The 19,545-nt window shown below is 44.6% G+C and overlaps 1 protein-coding gene across 5 annotated transcripts in view; it reads right to left on the minus strand.

The window, feature by feature from the left end:
- Positions 1-19,545, minus strand: part of LOC118394880 (EMILIN-3-like) — a 69,723-nt gene that overhangs the window by 40,298 nt on the left and 9,880 nt on the right. For 3 of the 5 annotated variants that reach the window (XM_052506525.1, XM_035788494.2, XM_052506524.1), the window contains exon 1: positions 4,014-4,765. The exons of 1 other annotated variant lie outside the window; for it this stretch is intronic. In XM_052506525.1, the coding sequence (XP_052362485.1) occupies positions 4,014-4,240 (227 nt within the window). In that variant the 5' untranslated portion in view covers positions 4,241-4,765. Of the gene's footprint in view, positions 1-4,013; positions 4,766-19,545 lie in introns of those variants that run through there. One more of the 5 variants, XM_035788492.1, reaches the window with a different exon arrangement.

The following is a 19,545-nucleotide window of genomic DNA, read 5'->3' on the forward strand; positions in this document are numbered from 1 at the left end:
GCGCTCCTCGTCCCCTGCCTCAGATGGAAGAGGCGTTCACCCACCGCTCTACACACGCACAGGTGGTCGAAGACTGCCCAGAAACGGAGGATGAACTCCTCAAACTGGTCCAATGCAGCATCTCCCTCTCTCCACACTGTGTTGGCCCACTCTAGGGCTTTCCCGGTGAGGCACGAGATGAGGGCGGACACCGTCTCACGGCCCGAAGGAGCTGGGTGGATGATTGCCAAGTCTAGCTGCAACAGGATCTCCTAGCCGTATCTAATGTTTGGTCAGATCTTCAGCATTATATCCACTATTAGAAAAAAATACAATAGGCTGGGCAGCAACGCCTAATGGAGAATCGAATCTATCTACAGCTACCCTTTGGTCTCCCATGTTGTAATCTCATCGATTACAACGATCGGTCTCAGCCAAATATGACCCAATTATCCACGTTTGAAATTACGTAGTTTGCCCGGTGGGTTGTTATTTTGTCACAAGCCTCAAGGCTGACGTTGAGGAGATCCTGCCTGGTAGTAGTAAGGTTTTAACCTACCCAAAATACAATCAGTGGTCAGTTTATTAGTTACACCCATCTAGTACCTGGTCAAACCTCCCTTTGCCTCCAGAACAGCATAAATTCTTCTGGGCATGGAAACATTGCTCAATTGATATGAAGGGACCTTAACGTGTGCCAGGAAAACATACCCCACACCATTACACCACCACCACCAGCCTATACTGTTGACACCTGACAGGATAGGGCCATGGACTTATGTTGCTTACGCCAAATCCTGACCCTGCACGACGTAACAGGAACCGGCAATGTTTTTCCAATCCTAAATTGTTCAGTGTTGGTGATTGCGTACCCACTGCAGCCACTACTTCTTGTATTTAGCTGATAGGAGTGGAACCCAGAGTGGTCGTCTGCTCCAATAGCCCATCCGTGAAAAGGACCAACGAGTTATGCATTCCGAGATGCTGTTCTGCACACCACTGTTGTAATGTGCTGTTATATTCCTGTTGGTGGTCAGAAAGCCTGTTAGTTTGCACGATTCTTGCCATTCTCCTTTGACCTCTCATCAACGAGGTGTTTTCGACCCACAGGACTGCCGCTGAATGAATGTTTTTTGTTTGTCGCAGCATTCTCTGTAAAACAGAGCATTTTTGCAAATTTAAATAAAAATAACCTTATTTACATAGGTATTCAGACCCTTTGCTATGAGACACGAAATTGAACTCATTTGCATCCTGTTTCCAGTGATTATGCTTGAGATGTTTCTACATCTTGATTGGAGTCCACCTGTGGTAAATTCAGTTGATTGGACATGATTTGGAAAGGCACACACCTGTCTATATAAGGTCCCACAGTTGACAATGCATGTCAGAGCAAAAACCAGGCCATGAGGTTGAAGCAATTGTCCGTAGAGCTCTGAGACAGGCTATTGTCGAGGCACAGATCTGAGGAAGAGCACCAAAACATTTCTGCAGCATTGAAGGTCCCCAAGAACACAGTGGCCTCCATCATTCTTAAGTGGAAGAAGTTTTGAACCACAGAGTGTCTTCCTAGAGCTGTTCATCCGGCCAAACTAAGCAATCAGAGGAGAAGGGCCTTGGGCATGGAGGTGACCGCGAAGACGATTGTCACTCTGACAGAGCACCATAGTTTCACTGTGGAGATGGGAGAACCTTCCAGAAGGACAACCATCTCTGCAGCAGTACACCAATCTGTCCATTATGGTAGAGAGGACAGACGGAATCCACTCCTCAGTAAAAGGCCCATGACAGCTCACTTGGAGTTTGCCAAAAGATAGCTAAAGACTATCAGACTCCAATATTGAACTCTTTGGCCTGAATGCCATTCATCACATCTGGAGGAAACCTGGCACCATCCCTATGGTGAAGCATGGTGGTGGCAGTATCATGCTTTGGGGATGTTTTTCAGCGGCAGGGACTGGGAGACCAGTCAGAGTTGAAGGAAAGATGAAAGGAGCAAAATACAGAGATATTCTGAAATCCTGCTCCAGAGCACTTAGGACCTCAGACTGCGACGAAGGTTTACCTTCCAAAAAACCAACGACCCTAAGCCCACAGCCAAGACAATGAGGAGTGGCTTCAGGAAAGGTCTCTGAATGTCCTTGAGTGGCCAAAGGTGCCAAAGGTGCTTCAACAAAGTACTGAATAAAGGGTCTGAATATTTAAGTAAATGTAATATTTCTGTTTTTTATTTGTAATACATTGGCAAAAATGTATAAAAAACAGCTTTTGCTTTGCCTTTATGGGGTACTGTGTGTAGATTGAGGGCAAAAAAAAACTACAACTTTTTATTTTTCTCATCAATATGTATACCCTTAATTTAGCATGTCTTGTTTTGTATGATCTTCATGCTTACTATTATTAAACTCACCTTCTGCACCTGCTTCCTGACTCCCTGTGTATATTTTACAGTTAAAGCTTAATGTTAGCTCGCTAACGTTGAACCTAGCTGGTTAGCTCTGTAGCTACCTGCAGATTAATACTAAATCTATGACAATGTTTGTGTCACGTTCTGACCTTTTATTTCCTTTCTTTTGTCATTATTTAGTATGGTCAGGGCGTGAGTTGGGGTGGGCAGTCTGTTTGTTTTTCTATGATTTGGGTATTTCTATGTTTCGGCCTAGTATGGTTCTCAATCAGAGGCAGGTGTCATTAGTTGTCTCTGATTGAGAATCATACTTAGGTAGCCTGGGTTTCACTGTGTGTTTGTTTCCGTGTCTGTGTTTTTCACCACACGGTACTGTTTTGGGTTTCGTTCATTCCACGTTTATTGTTTTTGTATTTAGTTGTTCATGTGTACTATTTCTTATTAAAAAGAACCATGGACACTTACCACGCCGCACATTGGTCCTCTGATCCTTGTCGCCTCTCTTCTTCGGAAGAAGAGGAGGAAATCCCTTACAGTTTGTATTGGTAGTAGAATGAGTTGGGATTATGCCGGCTCATCGTTTAGCTACATGTCTAAACAAACTCCACTTCGCCAGATGATTACATGACACGTCAAGTTAGCCAGGTGTGTCTGCGGGTGATTACGGCCATATTTCATGAACATGTGTACATGTCTAGGGGTGGTTATAGCATTTCCTTCACATGATTTATCAATTTAGACAAGCATGTTGGGCATGTGTCATCTAATAATTACAAAATATTTATACAATATTTTTATTTGGACACTTTATATCTTTGTGCATGAGTCAAATCAACGTAGCTATTTTTTGATAGTGTGTGCTTACCAGAGACAGTAATGTGATAAACAACATGACATGCACCATTGTGCTTCTACACCTGCATTGCTTGCTGTTTGGGGTTTTAGGCTGGGTTTCTGTACAGCACTTTGAGATATCAGCTGATGTACGAAGGGCTATATAAATAAAATTTGATTGATTGATTGTCAGATTAGGATATAGGCCAAGGATTGGGTAGTTTTACCTGGAGTTCTTCCTTATTGTAACCTACTACTTTTACCACTAAGGCTTATGAGGGTCTGAACGATGCTGAATGGGTGTAGATAAAGAAGAGCTCTCCAGTAGGTGTACCAAAACATTCAAGGGCCAGAAAAACGAGAGCCTCGTGTTGGCAGGCTCCTCATTCTTTAAACAGACAGCAGTGGCTTCTGTAACTCATGGATATTATAAACATGGAAATATCTGTAGCATATACGCATGGAGCAAGTGAAAGACACATAATGGTTCTTACATCAGCGTATCTCTGTAAGACTGCTATTGTGACCCAGGAATCTAACTATGGTTTAGGAAGTCCTGTCGGGGGATGGGGTTGTTTCTTTGTTCATGTGTACTTGTCTAAACGTTAACAATAAAAACATTTGATCCCCTGTAGTATTGTAAATGACTTTGGATAAGATGGAAATCAATGGAAATCCCTATTGCCATGTAAATCACTTTGAGCACTTGGCGAGGTGCTGTATGAATCCAAGTCAATACCAAAGTATTCGTTGTACAGGTGAGGCTAGAGACAGTTTCAGGAGGTGCACTTACTTGTGACGGCCCAAGGGTTTGCCCGGGCTGTAGTGTGAGTTGGCTCCAGACTTGTACAGGTTGTATCTGTTGCCATGGCCTCCTCCATAGAGCGGGTTCCCATGGCCTCCTCCATAGAGCGGGTTCCCATGGCCTGTTCCATAGAAGGTTCCTTTGGCGTCCACCAGTGACAGCAACAGTCCTAGAAAAAAGGGCTGCAAAGCGGCTTGAGGCAACCTGGACCTCATTTTCTCTTCTGGGTGGCTTCCAAAATAACCCGTGGAAAAGCACCAAAAAGGAGGACAAAGATGAACAACTGATGGACAGGTTGAGAACCAAAGGAGAAAAAAACAGACAAGCTGTGTGTTAGGATCCTGGTGCCTCGAGTGTTTTTGTCTTGTCTTCAGTCAGCCCTGAGGGAAACCTGTAGACGCATACATCTGCAGAGTCCACAGCATCCTGACCCGTCCTGCACCTCTTCTCTTCTGTTTTCTTCAACACACACTCTCTCAGGCAACTGCCAGCGACAGGCAGAGCAGAAGGAAAACTAGAGAAGGAGAAGGGAAGAGGGAAAGAGGGAGGGAGAGAGCACAACCAAAGGTAAAGTAAAGGAGAGAGAGAGAGAGATAGAGATAGAGATGGTGTCTAGGAATGCCACATATCCATATACACATGCAAGTGTGTGTGTGTGTGTGTGAAAGGGTGGACGTTTCTGACTCAGCTTCTTCCGTCTTCTGTGCTCTGTGTGTGTACGAGGGTGTGTGTGTGGAGCAGCGTGCTCTACTACTGACTATGAGGGGGCCGGCTGACAGGCAGTAGCCATTTGTATATCCCCTGTCCCTCCCCAGGCCCTACCCCTATCCTTAGCCCTGCCCTGAAATGCTACCCAGCCCAGACACAGAGGAACAACCCCATACTTTCTCTCAAATTCAGATAAGATTTATTAGCATGAATGGCAAGGCCACTGTTGCTAAAGCTATATGACATCAACAATAACAGTAAAAAATTTACCAATTGGTGATTAGAGAAAGGGGAATATATAATATATATATATATATTCCCCTTTCTCTAATCACCAATTGTATTGTTAATTTTTTACTGTATATATATATATATATATATATAGTACCAGTCCAGTCTATATATATATATATATATATATATATATATAGTACCAGTCCAAATTTTGGACACACCTACTCATTCAAGGGTTTTTCCTTTTCCATTTTTGTACATTGTGAACAATATTGAAGACATCAAAACTATGAAATAACAGATATGGAATCATGTAATAACCAAAATAGTGTTAAACAAATCAAAATATATTTTATATTTGAGATTCTTCAAAGTAGCCAATCTTTGTATCAGGTTTCAGGTAAGACCCAAGTGCAGACTGTGTTGAAGTAACAATGTTTATTGCAACAACAAGGGCAGGCAAACGACAGGTCAAGTCAGGCAGGGGTCGATAATCCAGAGTAGTGGGGCCAAGGTACAGGACGGCAGGCAGGCGCGGAGTAAGTACAGGCAAGGGTCAAAACCAGGAGGGAGAGAAAAAGAGAGACTGGGGAAAAGCAGCAGCTGAGACAAACCGCTGGTAGACTTGAACAAACAAGACGAAGTGGGACAGACAGACAGAAAAACAGGTATAAATACCCAGGAGATAAGTAGGAGATGGGCGACACCTAGAGGGGGGTGGAGACAAGCACAAGGACAGGTGAAACAGATCAGGGTGTGACACTTGCCTTGATGACAGCTTTACATACTCTTGGCATTCTCTCAACCAGCTTCATGAGGAATGCTTTTCCTACTGTCTTGTAGGAGTTCCCACATATGCTGAGCACTTGTTGGCTGCTTTTCATTCACTCTGCAGTCCAACTTATCCCAAACCATCTCAATTGGGTTTAGGTCGGGTGACTGCCTAGTTAAATAAAGGTTACTTTTTTAAATGTATTTTTATTGTGGAGGCTAGGGCATCTGATGGAGCACTCCATCTCTCTCCTTCTTGGTCAAATGGCTCTTACAGCCTGGAGGTGTGTTGGGTTATTATCCTGTTAAAAATCAAATGATATTCCCACCAAGCAAACCAGATGGGATGGATGGTGTATCGCTGCAGAATGCTGTGGTAGCCATGCTGGTTAAGAGCGCCTTGAAATCTAAATTAATCATTGACAGTGTCACCAGCAAAGCAACCCCTCTCCATCACACCTCCTGCTCCATGCTTCACGGTGGGAACCACACATGCAGAGATCATCCGTTCACCCATTTTGCATCTCACAAAGACACAGCGGTTGGAACCAAAAATATAAAAATGTACCTCATCAGACCAAAGGACAGATTTCCACCGGTCTAATGCCCATTGCTCGTGTTTCTTGGCCCAAGAAAGTCTCTTCTCGTCATTGTTGTCCTTTAGTAGTGGTTTCTTTGCAGCAATTCAACCATGAAGGCCAGATTCACACAGTCTCCTCTGAACAGTTGATGTTGAGATGTGTCTGCTATTTGAACTCTGTGAAGCATTTATTTGGCCTGTAATCTGAGGTGCAGTTATCTCTAATGAACTTATCCTCTGCAGCAGAGGTAACTCTGGGTCTTCCTTTCATGTGGCGGTCCTCATGAGAGCCAGTTTCATCACAACGCTTGATGGTTTATGCTACTGCACTTTCCACATTGACTGACATTTATGTATTTTAAAGTAATAATGGAATTGCTGTTTCTCTATGCTTATTTGAGCTGTTCTTGTCATAATATGGACTTTATATTTTACTAAACAGGGCAATTTTCTGTATGCCATCCCTACCTTGTCACAACACAACTGATTGGCTCAAACACATTAAGAAGGAAATAAATTCCACAAATTAACTTTTAACATGCCACACCTGTTAATTGAAATGCATTCCAGGTGACCAACTCATGAAACTGGTTGAGAGAATGCCAAGAGTGTGCTAAGCTGTCATCAAGGCAAAGGGTGGCTACTTTGAAGAATTTGAAATATAAAATATGTTTTGATTTGTTTAACCCTTTTTTGGTTACTACATGATTCCATATGTGCTATTTCATAGAATTTGATGTCTTCACTATTATTCTACAATGTAGAAAATAGTAAACATAAAGAAAAACGCTTGAATGAGAAGGTGTGTCCAAACTTTTGACTGGTACTGTATATTTCTTTATGAATAGAAATATAATAAATTAAATGATCTATTATTAATAATATTGTGATGATCTAAAAAGCATTTTGATAAGTAAACATAACATCAAAAAGAAGACGTACAGTGAGATCATTGTATACATGTAACAACATTAAATAGGTGAGATACAACGAGGTTATATATGGAATGTATGCATTTGTCAGCAGTGTATGTGTGAGTGCATAAGGGTGTGTATGGATAAGTGTATGAGTGTCTTACATGTTATTTGATGTATTCCTTGTCTATTTAGAGCAGGGGCGCAACTTTGGTTGTAGAAGTGTAGAATTGAGAGCTTCTAGCGGTGAAGATGCCATTGGAGGAATGGAGGCACTGGCTGGAATGGACGGAACCTGGCCGGGTGTCCAAGAACGTCAAGCCGGATTCCCTGTCTCGCCGCTATAGCCCCACGGTTACTACCCCGTAGCCCGAGACCATCCTCCCACTGCTTGCCTGGTGATGGCACTCAGCTGGGGTATAGGGAAACAGGTCTGGGAGGCGCAGCAGTCCCAGCTGAACCCTGGGGGGGCCCCAGATAACAGGATGTTTGTGCCTGACGCTGTCCTCAGTCCTGTAGTGGGCCCATTTGTCCAGGCTAGCCTGCCCTGGCCTTCATGCGACAATGCTTTTGGTGGCCTACTATGGTTCCTGATATCGCTGCGTGTCGCCGCCTGCATGGTCTGTGCTCAGAACATGACTCGTTGCTAGCTCCGGCTGGTCTTCTTCAACCACTGCCTGTCCCTCACTGTCCCTTTTCCGACATCTCCCTGGATTTCATCATGGGTCCCTTTTGAGGGAAACACTGCCATCCTGACTGTGGTCGACCGGTTTTCCAAAGTCACCCACTTCATTCCTCTCCCCAAACTACACTCGGTGAAGGAGACTCCCCAGCTCCTGGTGCAGCACGTCTTCCAGATCCGGAGCACGTCTTACTCAGTTCTCATCCCAGTTTTGGAAGGCATACTGCACCCTCATTTGGCACCGGCCGGCCTGTCCTCTGGGTTCCACCCCCAGTCCAATGGCCAGTTGTTGTGAGCATCCAGGACCTCGAGACTACTCTGCGCTGCTTGGTCTCCGTAAAATCCACCACCTGGAGCCAGCAGCTTGTGTGGGTGGAATACGCCCGCAACACACTTCCCTATCGCCATTTTAGTGTTCCCTAGGGTATCAGCCCCAGCTCTTCCCCGAGCATGAAGAAAACGTTGGCTACAGCCCAGATGTTTGTCTGCCACTGGAGGAGAGCCTGGTTGGCCCTTCTAAAGACCACCTCCAGGTATCAATGTCAAGTGGATTGCCATTGGATGCCGGCTACCCTGTATCGTCTCAGGCAGAAGGTATGGCTATCCACCTGGGATCTTCCTCTCCGGGTGCAATCCCGTAAACTCTCCCCCTGGTTTATCGGCCCTTTCCCAAATTCCAACATCATTAGCGCCTCTGCTGTTCATCTTCTGATGCCCCGTACCCTTCGTATACATCCTACCGTTCATGTGTTCAGAGTTAAACCCATGTCTCACACCCCTTTGCCTCCTGTTTCCAGCCCTTTGTCTCCTGTTATCTTCTCTTGAAGGTTTGACATCGGGGCAGGGGGTTCCAGTGCCTGGTTGACTGGGAGGGTTATGTCCTATGTCCCAGAGGAGAGGTACTGGGTCCCTGCCAGGGACATCCTGGACCCAGGCCTCATGGCGGATTTCCAATGCCGGCACCCCGGTCAACCAGGTATGCGCCCAGGAAGGACGCCAGGTAGCGCCCCCTAGAGGGGGGTACTGTCACAAAATCATCTGTTTCATGTGTCTTTTTGATTGTCTCCACCCCCCTCAAGGTGTTGGCTATCTTCCCCATTAAAAAAAAAAACCAACCTGAATTTTTTTTTTTTTTGAGAGCCTATGCTCTTTCAATGGAGAGATTACGGGAATTCTGAAATCTAGCTCTCAGGATGCATTCCCTATGGCTTCCACTGGGTGTCAGCACTCAAAATTCAAGGTATCAGGCTTGTTTATTCCAAAACGAGTAAGAATAATGATTTTTACCACAGGGACACAGACTTGGAAATTTGTGTATGCAAGAGCGAGGAAGAGGACACGCACCTGCTAATATCATTTTTCTATTGAACATACTTATTTTCCGTATGAAATATTATAGTTTAATTACATTTTAGGGTATCTGAGGATTACATAGAAACATTTTGACTTGTTGAAACAAAGTTTAGGGGAAGATTTGTTAAAAGAGTGGATTACTCAATTCGATGGCGCCAACTCAACAGATTTTTTGGGATAAAAATAAGGATTTTATCTAACAAAACTACACTACATGTTATAGCTGGGACCCGTTGGATGACAAATCAGACAATGATTTTCAAAAAGTAAGTGAATATTTCATCGCTATTTGTGAATTTATGAAACCTGTGCTGGAGGAAAAATATTTTGATGTGGGGCGCCGTCCTCAAACAACCGCATGGCATGCTTTCACTGTAAAGCCTACTGTAAATTGGACTATTATTATTAATTAGATTAAGAATTTAATATTTTAATCGATATAAGACACTTGTATGTTCATAAATGTTTAATATCCCCAAAATGTATGATTATTTATTTAAATTGCGCACCCTCCAGTTTCCCCGGAATTTGTCCCGCTGACGGGATGCCTAGCCTTTTAATAAACTGTTGTTAATTCGATGTTGTCTACATCTGGGTCTCACCTGAAAAGTAATCATGTTGTATTTATTATGGATCCCCTTGGCATCAGCTACTATTCCTGGGGTCTGTCAAAATTAAGGCAGTTACACAATTTAAAAATCTTTGCAATACGTTTACAACAAATTTCACAACACACTAAGTGTGTGCCCTGCTCCACTACCACATACAGTGCCTTGCGAAATTATTCGGCCCTCTTGAACTTTGCGACCTTTTGCCACATTTCAGGCTTCAAAAATAAAGATATAAAACTGTATTTTTTTGTGAAGAATCAACAACAAGTGGGACACAATCATGAAGTGGAACGACATTTATTGGATATTTCAAACTTTTTTAACAAATCAAAAACTGAAAAATTGGGCGTGCAAAATGTTCCGGGATTCCTCCGATGGCATTGAGGAGTACACCACATCAGGCATTGGCTTCATCAATAAGTGCATCGATGATGTCATCCCCACAGTGACCGTACGTACATACCCCAACCAGAAGACATGGATTACAGGCAGCATCCGCACTGAGATAAAGGCTACAGCTGCTGCTTTCAAGGAGCGGGACTCTAACCGGGAGCTTAAAAGAAATCCCGCCATGCCCTTTCATGAACCATCACACAGGCAAAGCATCAATACAGGACTAAGATTGAGTCGTACTACATCAGCTCTGACGCTCGTGGGATGTGGCAGGGCTTGCAAACTATTACAGACTATAAAGGGAAGCACAGCCAAGAGCTGCCCAGTGACACGAGCCTACTGGACGAGCTAAACTACTTCTATGCTCGTTTTGAGGCAAATAACACTGAAACAGGCATGAGAGCACCAGCTGTACCATGAGACTGTGTGATCACACTCTCCGCAGCTGATGTGAGTAAGAACTTTAGACAGGTCAACATTCACAAGGCCTCAAGGCCAGACGGATTACCAGGACATGTACTGTGAGCAAGCGCTGACCAACTAGCAAGTGTCTTCACTGACATTTTCAACCTCTCCCTGTCCATGTCTGTAATACCAACATGTTTTAAGCAGACCACCACCGTGCCTGTGCCCAAGAACACAAACCTAACCTGCCTAAATGTCAACTGACCTGCAGCACTCATGTCTGTAGCCATGAAACTATCCGCCGCCATTGTCGCAACCCCTATTACCAGCCTGTTCAACCTCTCCTTCATATCATCTGAGATCCCCAAGGATTGGAAAGCTGCTGCAGTCATCTCCCTCTTCAAAGGGGGAGACACCCTGGACCCAAACTGTTACAGACCTATATCCATCCTGCCCGGCCTATCTAAGGTCTTCGAAAGCCAAGTCAACAAACAGGTCACTGACCATCTCGAATCCCACCAAACCTTCTCCGCTATGCAATCTGGTTTCCGAGCCGGTCACGGGTGCACCTCAGCCACGCTCAAGGTACTAAACGATAGCATAACCGCCATCAATAAAAGACAGTACTGTGCAGCCGTCTTCATCGACCTTGCCAAGGCTTTCGACTCTGTCAATCACCATATTTTTATTGGCAGACTCAGTAGCCTCGGTTTTTCTGATGACTGCCTTGCCTGGTTCACCAACTACTCTGCAGACAGAGTTCAGTGTGTCAAAATCGGAGGGCATGCTGTCCGGTCCTCTGGCAGTCTCTATGGGGGTGCCACAGGGTTCAATTCTCGGGCCGACTCTTTTCTCTGTATATATCAATGATGTTGCTCTTGCTGCGGGCGATTCCCTGATCCACCCTTACGCAGACGACACCATTCTGTATACTTCCGGCCCGTCCTTGGACACTGTGCTATCTAACCTCCAAACGAGCTTCAATGCCATACAACACTTCTTCCGTGGCCTCCAACTGCTCTTAAACGCTAGTAAAACCAAATGCATGCTTTTCAATCGTTCGCTGCCTGCACCTGTACGGCCGACTAGCATCACCACCCTGGATGGTTCCGACCTAGAATATGTGGACATCTATAAGTACCTAGGTGTCTGGCTAGACTGTAAACTCTCCTTCCAGACTCATATCAAACATCTCCAATCTAAAATCAAATCTAGAATCGTCTTTCTATTCCGCAACAAAGCCTCCTTCACTCACGCCGCCAAAGTTACCCTAGTAAAACTGACTATCCTACCGATCCTCGACTTCGGCGATGTCATCTACAAAATAGCTTCCAATACTCTACTCAGCAAACTGGATGCAGTTTATCACAGTGCCATCCGTTTTGTTACTAAAAGCACCTTATACCACCCACCACTGCGACCTGTATGCTCTCGTCGGCTGGCCCTCGCTACATATTCGGCACCAGACCCACTGGCTCCAGGTCATCTACAAGTCCATGCTAGCTAAAGCTCCGCCTTATCTCAGTTCACTGGGCACGATGGCAACACCCACCCGTAGCACGCGCTCCAGCAGGTGTATCTCACTGATCATCCTAAGATGATTAGCCATCCTAAGATGGCTAAGATTCCTGCCATCCAGTACCTCTATACCAGGCGGTGTCAGAGGAAGGCCCTAAAAATTGTCAAAGACTCCAGCCATCCAAGTCACAGACTGTTCTCCCTAATAACACACGGCAAGTGGTACCGGAGCGCCAAGTCTTGGTCCAAGAGGCTTCTAAACAGCTTCTACCCCCAAGCCATAAGACTCCTGAACATCTCGTCAAATGGCTACCCAGACTATTCGCATTGCCTCCCCCCCTTCGCCACACCACTGCCACTCTCTGTTGTCATCTATCCAGTCACTTTAAGTACCTACCTACATGTACATACTACCTCAACTAACCGGTGCCCCTGCACATTGACTCTGTACCGGCACCCCCCTATATAAATTGTTATTTTTATTGCTGCTCTTTAATTACTTGTTACTTTTATCTCTTATTCTTATCTGTATTTTTTTTAACTGCACCATCAGTTAGGGGCTCGAAAGTAAGCATTTCACTGTAAGACATCAATATGAAATGGCATCATGTCCTTTGCAATGTAATATGAAAGGGCTGCAGTGAGTTCCTGTTGTATTCGGCGCATGTGACTAATACAATTTGAATTGATTTGATTTGACACATTGGCTTTACTCAAAGCCAGTGGCATGTCATTAGTAAAGATTGAAAAAAATAAGTGGCCAAGACAGCTGTCCTGGGGAATTCCTGAATCCACCTGGAATATGTTGGAGAGGCTTCCATTAAACACCCTCTGTGTTCTGTTAGACAGGTAACTCTTTATCCACAATATAGCAGGGGGTACAAAGCCATAACACCTAGATTTTTCCAGCAGCAGACTATCATCAATCATGTCAAAGCCACACTGAAGTCTAACAAAACAGCCCCCACAATCTTTTTTATCATTCATTTCAATATTTTTTTCACCTTTTACTCACTCACTTCACTGAATTCAAAATTACAATGCTTGTCTTTCATAATTAGATCAGGATGTGGATGTGTTGTTGGATGTGTATTGTCAGCGTTTGTTGCTGGCATGTCATGCTTGAATTTGCTTATCGTGCCAGTGGGTTTTGTGATGAATGAGCCATCTGATTCAATGAATGATGGAACTGATCAACAGATTCATGTGGTATATGTAGACATGTTATTTATTTGTTTTCCCATTTGAATTTTGCTGTGCTTTTAAATGGTTGAAAGACATTTTGGTGACCGCTAAATCAAAAATCCGATATTGTTTTTCATGACATAAAGAACTGTATTATACATTATATCTATAAAGTATATATATTATATGGAGACATGGTTGAACAAGGACATGGATCATGTACAGTTAGCTGGGTTGTCCATGTATAAGCAGGAAAGAACAGCATCGTCCGGTAAGATCCGTGGGGGTGGGGAGTGTTTCTTTGTCAACAAAGACTGGTGGGCGATCTCTTATATTAGGGAAGTCTCAAAGTTCTGCTCGTCTAAGTTAGAATACCTAATGATAAGCTGTTAGATAATACTGTTTACTATTTACCATGAGAGTTTTCATCTCTATTTTTCGTAGCTGTCTATTTACCACCACAAAAATGTATTCTGGCACTAACACCCCAATCAACGATCTATAAGCATTCATCCAGAGGCGCTGCTCCTAGCGGCCGTTGATTTTAATGCAGAAAAACAAATCTGAACGTTTATAAGAAATCCGACTACACCCTCCGACGAACCATCAAACAGGCAAAGCTTCAATACAGGACAAAGCTCAAATCCTACCAAACTCGCTCTGATGCTTGTCGGATGTGGCAGGGCTTGCAAACTGAACAACGCGGCAAGTATCTTCACAATTCGCATACCGACCAAACAGATCCACAGATGACACAATATCTATTGCACTCCACACTGTCCTGTTCCACTTGGACAAAAGGAACATCTATGTGAGAATGCTGTTCGTAGACTATAAGTCAGCATTCAACACAATAGCAGTGTGGTGCTTGATAACAACCTCTCCCTTAATGTGAGCAAGACAAAAGAGCTAATCGTGGACTACAGAAAACATCCCCATTCACATCAACGGTTTGAGAACTGCAAGTTCCTCGGTATCCACATCGCTAAGGAACTATCATGGTCCAAACGCACTAACACAGTCGTGAAGAGGGCAAAACAATGCTTGTTCCCCTCAGGTGCTTGAAAAGATTTGTCATGGGCCTTCAGATCCTCAAAAAGGTCTACAGCTGCTTCATTGAGAGCATCTTGACTGGCTGCATCACTGCTATGCTATGGCAACTGCTCGGCCTCCGATGGCATGGCGCTACAGAGTATAGTGCGTACGGCCGAATACATCACTGGGGTCGAACTCCCTGCCATCCAGGATCTCTATACCAGGCGGTGTAAGAGGAAGGACGTAGAAATTGTCAAAGATTACAGCCACCCAAGTCATAGACTGTTCTCTCTGAACCAACACGGCAAGCGATACCGATGCACCAAGTCTGGATCCAACAGGATCCTGAACAGATTTTACTGCTAAATAGTTAATCAAATGGCTACCCGGACTATCTGCATTGACTTTTTGCACTAACTCTTTTGACTCATCACATACGTTGCTGCTACTGTTTATTATATATCCTGTTGCCTGGTCACTTTACCCCTAGTTATATGTACATATCTACCTCAATTGCTTTGTATCCCTGCATATCAACTCGGTGCTGTTAATCTACACCTATTGTTTATGAAGCATGTGACAAGATTTGTATTTTATTTGCATAAATTGTTTTTAGGACCCGAGTTGCCCAGTGTGTAGCCTCCACAGTTGGGAACTATGCATGGTAACTAGCTGTCTGCAAATATCACATTCGTTATAGGAAGGAGACCAAGGTGCAGCGTTGTATGCGTACCTTCTTCTTTTATTAAAGAAAGAACACTGAACAAACTAGAAAAACAACAAAATGAACGAAACGTGAAGCTATACGAAAAGTGCAGACAGGCAACTAAACATAGAATAAGATCCCACAAACACCAAAGGGAAATGGCTACCTAAATACACTGCTCAAAAAAATAAAGGGAACACTTAAACAACACAATGTAACTCCAAGTCAATCACACTTCTGTGAAATCAAACTGTCCACTTAGAAATCAACACTGATTGACAATACATTTCACATGCTGTTGTGCAAATGGAATAGACAACAGGTGGAAATTATAGGCAATTAGCAAGACACCCCCAATAAAGGAGTGGTTCTGCAGGTGGTGACCACAGACCACTTCTCAGTTCATATGCTTCCTGGCTGATGTTTTGGTCACTTTTGAATGCTGGCGGTGCTTTCACTCTAGTGGTAGCATGAGACAGAGTCTACAACCCACACAAGTGGCTCAGGTAGTGCAGCTCATCCAGGATGGATCATCAATGCGAGCTGTGGCAAGAAGGTTTACTGTGTCTGTCAGCGTAGTGTCCAGAGCGTGGAGGCGCTACCAGGAGACAGGCCAGTACATCAGGAGACGTGGAGGAGGCCGTAGGAGGGCAAAATCTCAGCAGCAGGACCACTACCTCCACCTTTGTGCAAGGAGGAGCAGGAGGAGCACTGCCAGAGCCCTGCAAAATGACCTCCAGCAGGCCACAAATGTGCATGTGTCTGCTCAAACGGTCAGAAACAGACTCCATGAGGGTGGTATGAGGGCCAGACGTCCACAGGTGGGGGTTGTGCTTACAGCCCAACACCGTGCAGGACGTTTGGCATTTGCCAGAGAACACCAAGATTGGCAAATTCGCCACTGGCGCCCTGTGCGCTTCACAGATGAATGCAGGTTCACACTGAGCACATGTAACAGAGTCTGGAGACGCCGTGGAGAACGTTCTGCTGCCTGCAACATCCTCCAGCATGACCGGTTTGGCAGTGGGTCAGTCATGGTGTAGGGTGGCATTTCTTTGGGGGGCCGCACAGCCCTCCATGTGCTCGCCAGAAGTAGCCTGACTGCCATTAGGTACCGAGATGATATCCTCAGACCCCATATGCTGGTGCGGTTGGCCCTGGGTTCCTTCTAATGCAAGACAATGCTAAACCTCATGTGGCTGGAGTGTGTCAGCAGTTCCTGCAAGAGGAAGGCATTGATGCTATGAACTGGCCCGCCCATTCCCTAGACCTGAATCCAATTGAGCACATCTGGGACATCATGTCTCGCTCCATCCACCAACGCCACGTTGCACCACAGACTGTCCAGGAGTTGGCGGATGCTTTAGTCCAGGTCTGGGAGGAGATCCCTCAGGAGACCATCAGCCACCTCGTCAGGAGCATGCCCAGGCGTTGTAGGGAGGTCATACAGGCACGCGGAGGCCACACACACTACTGAGCCTCATTTTGACTTGTTTTAAGGACATTACATCAAAGTTGGATCAGCATGTAGTGTGGTTTTCCACTTTAATTTAGAGTGTGACTCCAAATCCAGACCTCCATGGGTTTATACATTTGATTTCCATTGATCATTTTTGTGTGATTTTGTTGTCAGCACATTCAACTATGTAAAGAAAAAAGTATTTAATAAGAATATTTCATTCTTTCGGATCTAGGATGTGTTATTTTAGTGTTCCCTTAATTTTTTTGAGCAGGGTATGATCCCCAATCAGAGACAACGATAAACAGCTGCCTCTGATTGGGAACCATATCAGGCCACCATAAACATACAAATCAAATAAAAAATAAAATCTTAATGGTTGTACAGTCGTCTCAAATAAAACTGTGAAGGACCTAGGCGTTACTCTGGACCCTGATCTCTCTTTTGAAGAACATATCAAGACCATTTCAAGGACATCTTTTTTCCATCTACGTAACATTGCAAAAATCAGAAACTTTCTGTCCAAAAATGATGCAGAAAAATTAATCCATGCTTTTGTCACTTCTAGGTTAGACTACTGCAATGCTCTACTTTCCGGCTACCCGGATAAAGCACTAAATAAACTTCAGTTAGTGCTAAATACGGCTGCTAGAATCCTGACGAGAACCAAAAAATGTGATCATATTACTCCAGTGCTAGCCTCTCTACACTGGCTTCCTGTCAAAGCAAGGGCTGATTTCGAGGTTTTACTGCTAACCTACAAAGCATTACATGGGCTTGTTCCTTCCTATCACTCTGATTTGGTCCTGCCGTACATACCTACACGTACGCTACGGTCACAAGACGCAGGCCTCCTAATTGTCCCTAGAATCTCTAAGCAAACAGCTGGAGGCAGGGCTTTCTCCTATAGAGCTCCATTTTTATGGAACGGTCTACCTACCCATGTCAGAGACGCAAACTCGGTCTCAACCTTTAAGTCTTTACTGAAGACTCATCTCTTCAGTGGGTCATATGATTGAGTGTAGTCTGGCCCAGGAGCGGGAAGGTGAACGGAAAGGCTCTGGAGCAACGAACCGCCCTTGCTGTCTCTGCCTGGCCGGTTCCCCTCTTTCCACTGGGATTCTCTGCCTCTAACCCTATTACAGGGGCTGAGTCACTGGCTTACTAGGGCTCTCTCATGCTGTCCCTGGAAGGGGTGCGTCACCTGAATGGGTTGATTCACTGATGTGGTCATCCTGTCTGGGTTGGCGCCACCCCCTTGGGTTGTGCCGTGGCGGAGATCTTTGTGGGCTATACTCAGCCTTGTCTCAGGATGGTAAGTTGGTGGTTGAAGATATCCCTCTAGTGGTGTAGGGGCTGTGCTTTGGCAAAGTGGGTGGGGTTATATCCTTCCTGTTTGGCCCTGTCCGGAGGTGTCCTCGGATGGGGCCACAGTGTCTCCTGACCCCTCCTGTCTCAGCCTCCAGTATTTATGCTGCAGTAGTTTATGTGTCGGGGGGCTAGGGTCAGTTTGTTATATCTGAAGTACTTCTCCTGTCCTATTCGGTGTCCTGTGTGAATCTAAGTGTGCGTTCTCTAATTCTCCCCTTCTCTCTTTCTTTCTCTCTCTCGGAGGACCTGAGCCCTAGGACCATGCCCCAGGGCTACCTGACATGATGACTCCTTGCTGCCCCCAGTCCACCTGGCCGTGCTACTGCTCCAGTTTCAACTGTTCTGCCTTATTATTATTCGACCATGGTGGTCATTTATGAACATTTGAACATCTTGGCCATGTTCTGTTATAATCTCCACCCGGCACAGCCAGAAGAGGACTGGCCACCCCACATAGCCTGGTTCCTCTCTAGGTTTCTTCCTAGGTTTTGGCCTTCTAGGGAGTTTTTCCTAGCCACCGTGCTTCTACACCTGCATTACTTGCTGTTTGGGGTTTTAGGCTGGGTTTCTGTACAGCACTTTGAGATATCAGCTGATGTACGAAGGGCTATATAAATACATTTGATTTGATTTGACATACAAAACACTAGACAATTACAAAACCCCTAGACAATACAAAAACTAGCGTACCCACCCTAGTCATACCCTGACCTAACCAAAATATAAAGAAACAGAGATATCTCAGGTCAGGGCGTGACAGTAACTCACTAATTAATTTTCATGTCTCTGCTGCTTCTGAGATCGTAGATTAAAGGTACAATGCATTTGGAAAGTATTCAGACCCTTTCATTTTGTTACATTACAGGCTTATCTAAAAATGGATAAAATTCATTTTCCCTCATTAAGCTACTCACAAAACCCCATAATGACAAAGTGAAAACAGGTTTTTAGAGATGTTTGCAAATTTAATTAAATATAGAAAACAGAGATGCCTTATTTACATAAGTATATAATAATAATAATAATAATAAGTATTCAGACCCTTTGCCTAGAGTCTCGAAATTGAGCTCAGATGCATCCTGTTTCCCATGATCATCCTTGAGATGTTTCTTCAACTTGATTGGAGTCCACCTGTGGAAAAGGTGGAAAGGCACACACCTGTCTATATAATGTCCCACAGTTGACAGTGCATGTCAGAGCAAAAACCAAGCCATGAGGTCAACAGAATTGTTCTTAGAGCTCAGAGACAGGATTGTGTCGAGTCACAGACCTGGGGAAGGGTACTAAAACATTTCTGCACCATTGAATGTCCCCAAGAGCACAGTGGCCTCCATCGTTCTTAAATGGGAGAAGTTTGGAACCACCAAGACTCTTCCTAGAGCTGTTCACCCAGCCAAACTGATCAATCGAGGAAGAAGAACCTTGGCCAGGGAGGTGACCAAGAACCTGATGGTCACTCTGACAGAGCTCCAGAGTTCCTCTGTGGAGATGGGAGAACATTCCAGAAGGACAACTATCTCTACAGCACCACCAATCAGGCCTTTATGGTAGAGTGGCCAGACTGAAGCCATTCCTCGGTAAAAGACACTTGACAG

Source organism: Oncorhynchus keta, unplaced genomic scaffold (genome assembly GCF_023373465.1).
Source record: "Oncorhynchus keta strain PuntledgeMale-10-30-2019 unplaced genomic scaffold, Oket_V2 Un_contig_26588_pilon_pilon, whole genome shotgun sequence".
Lineage (NCBI taxonomy): Eukaryota > Metazoa > Chordata > Actinopteri > Salmoniformes > Salmonidae > Oncorhynchus > Oncorhynchus keta.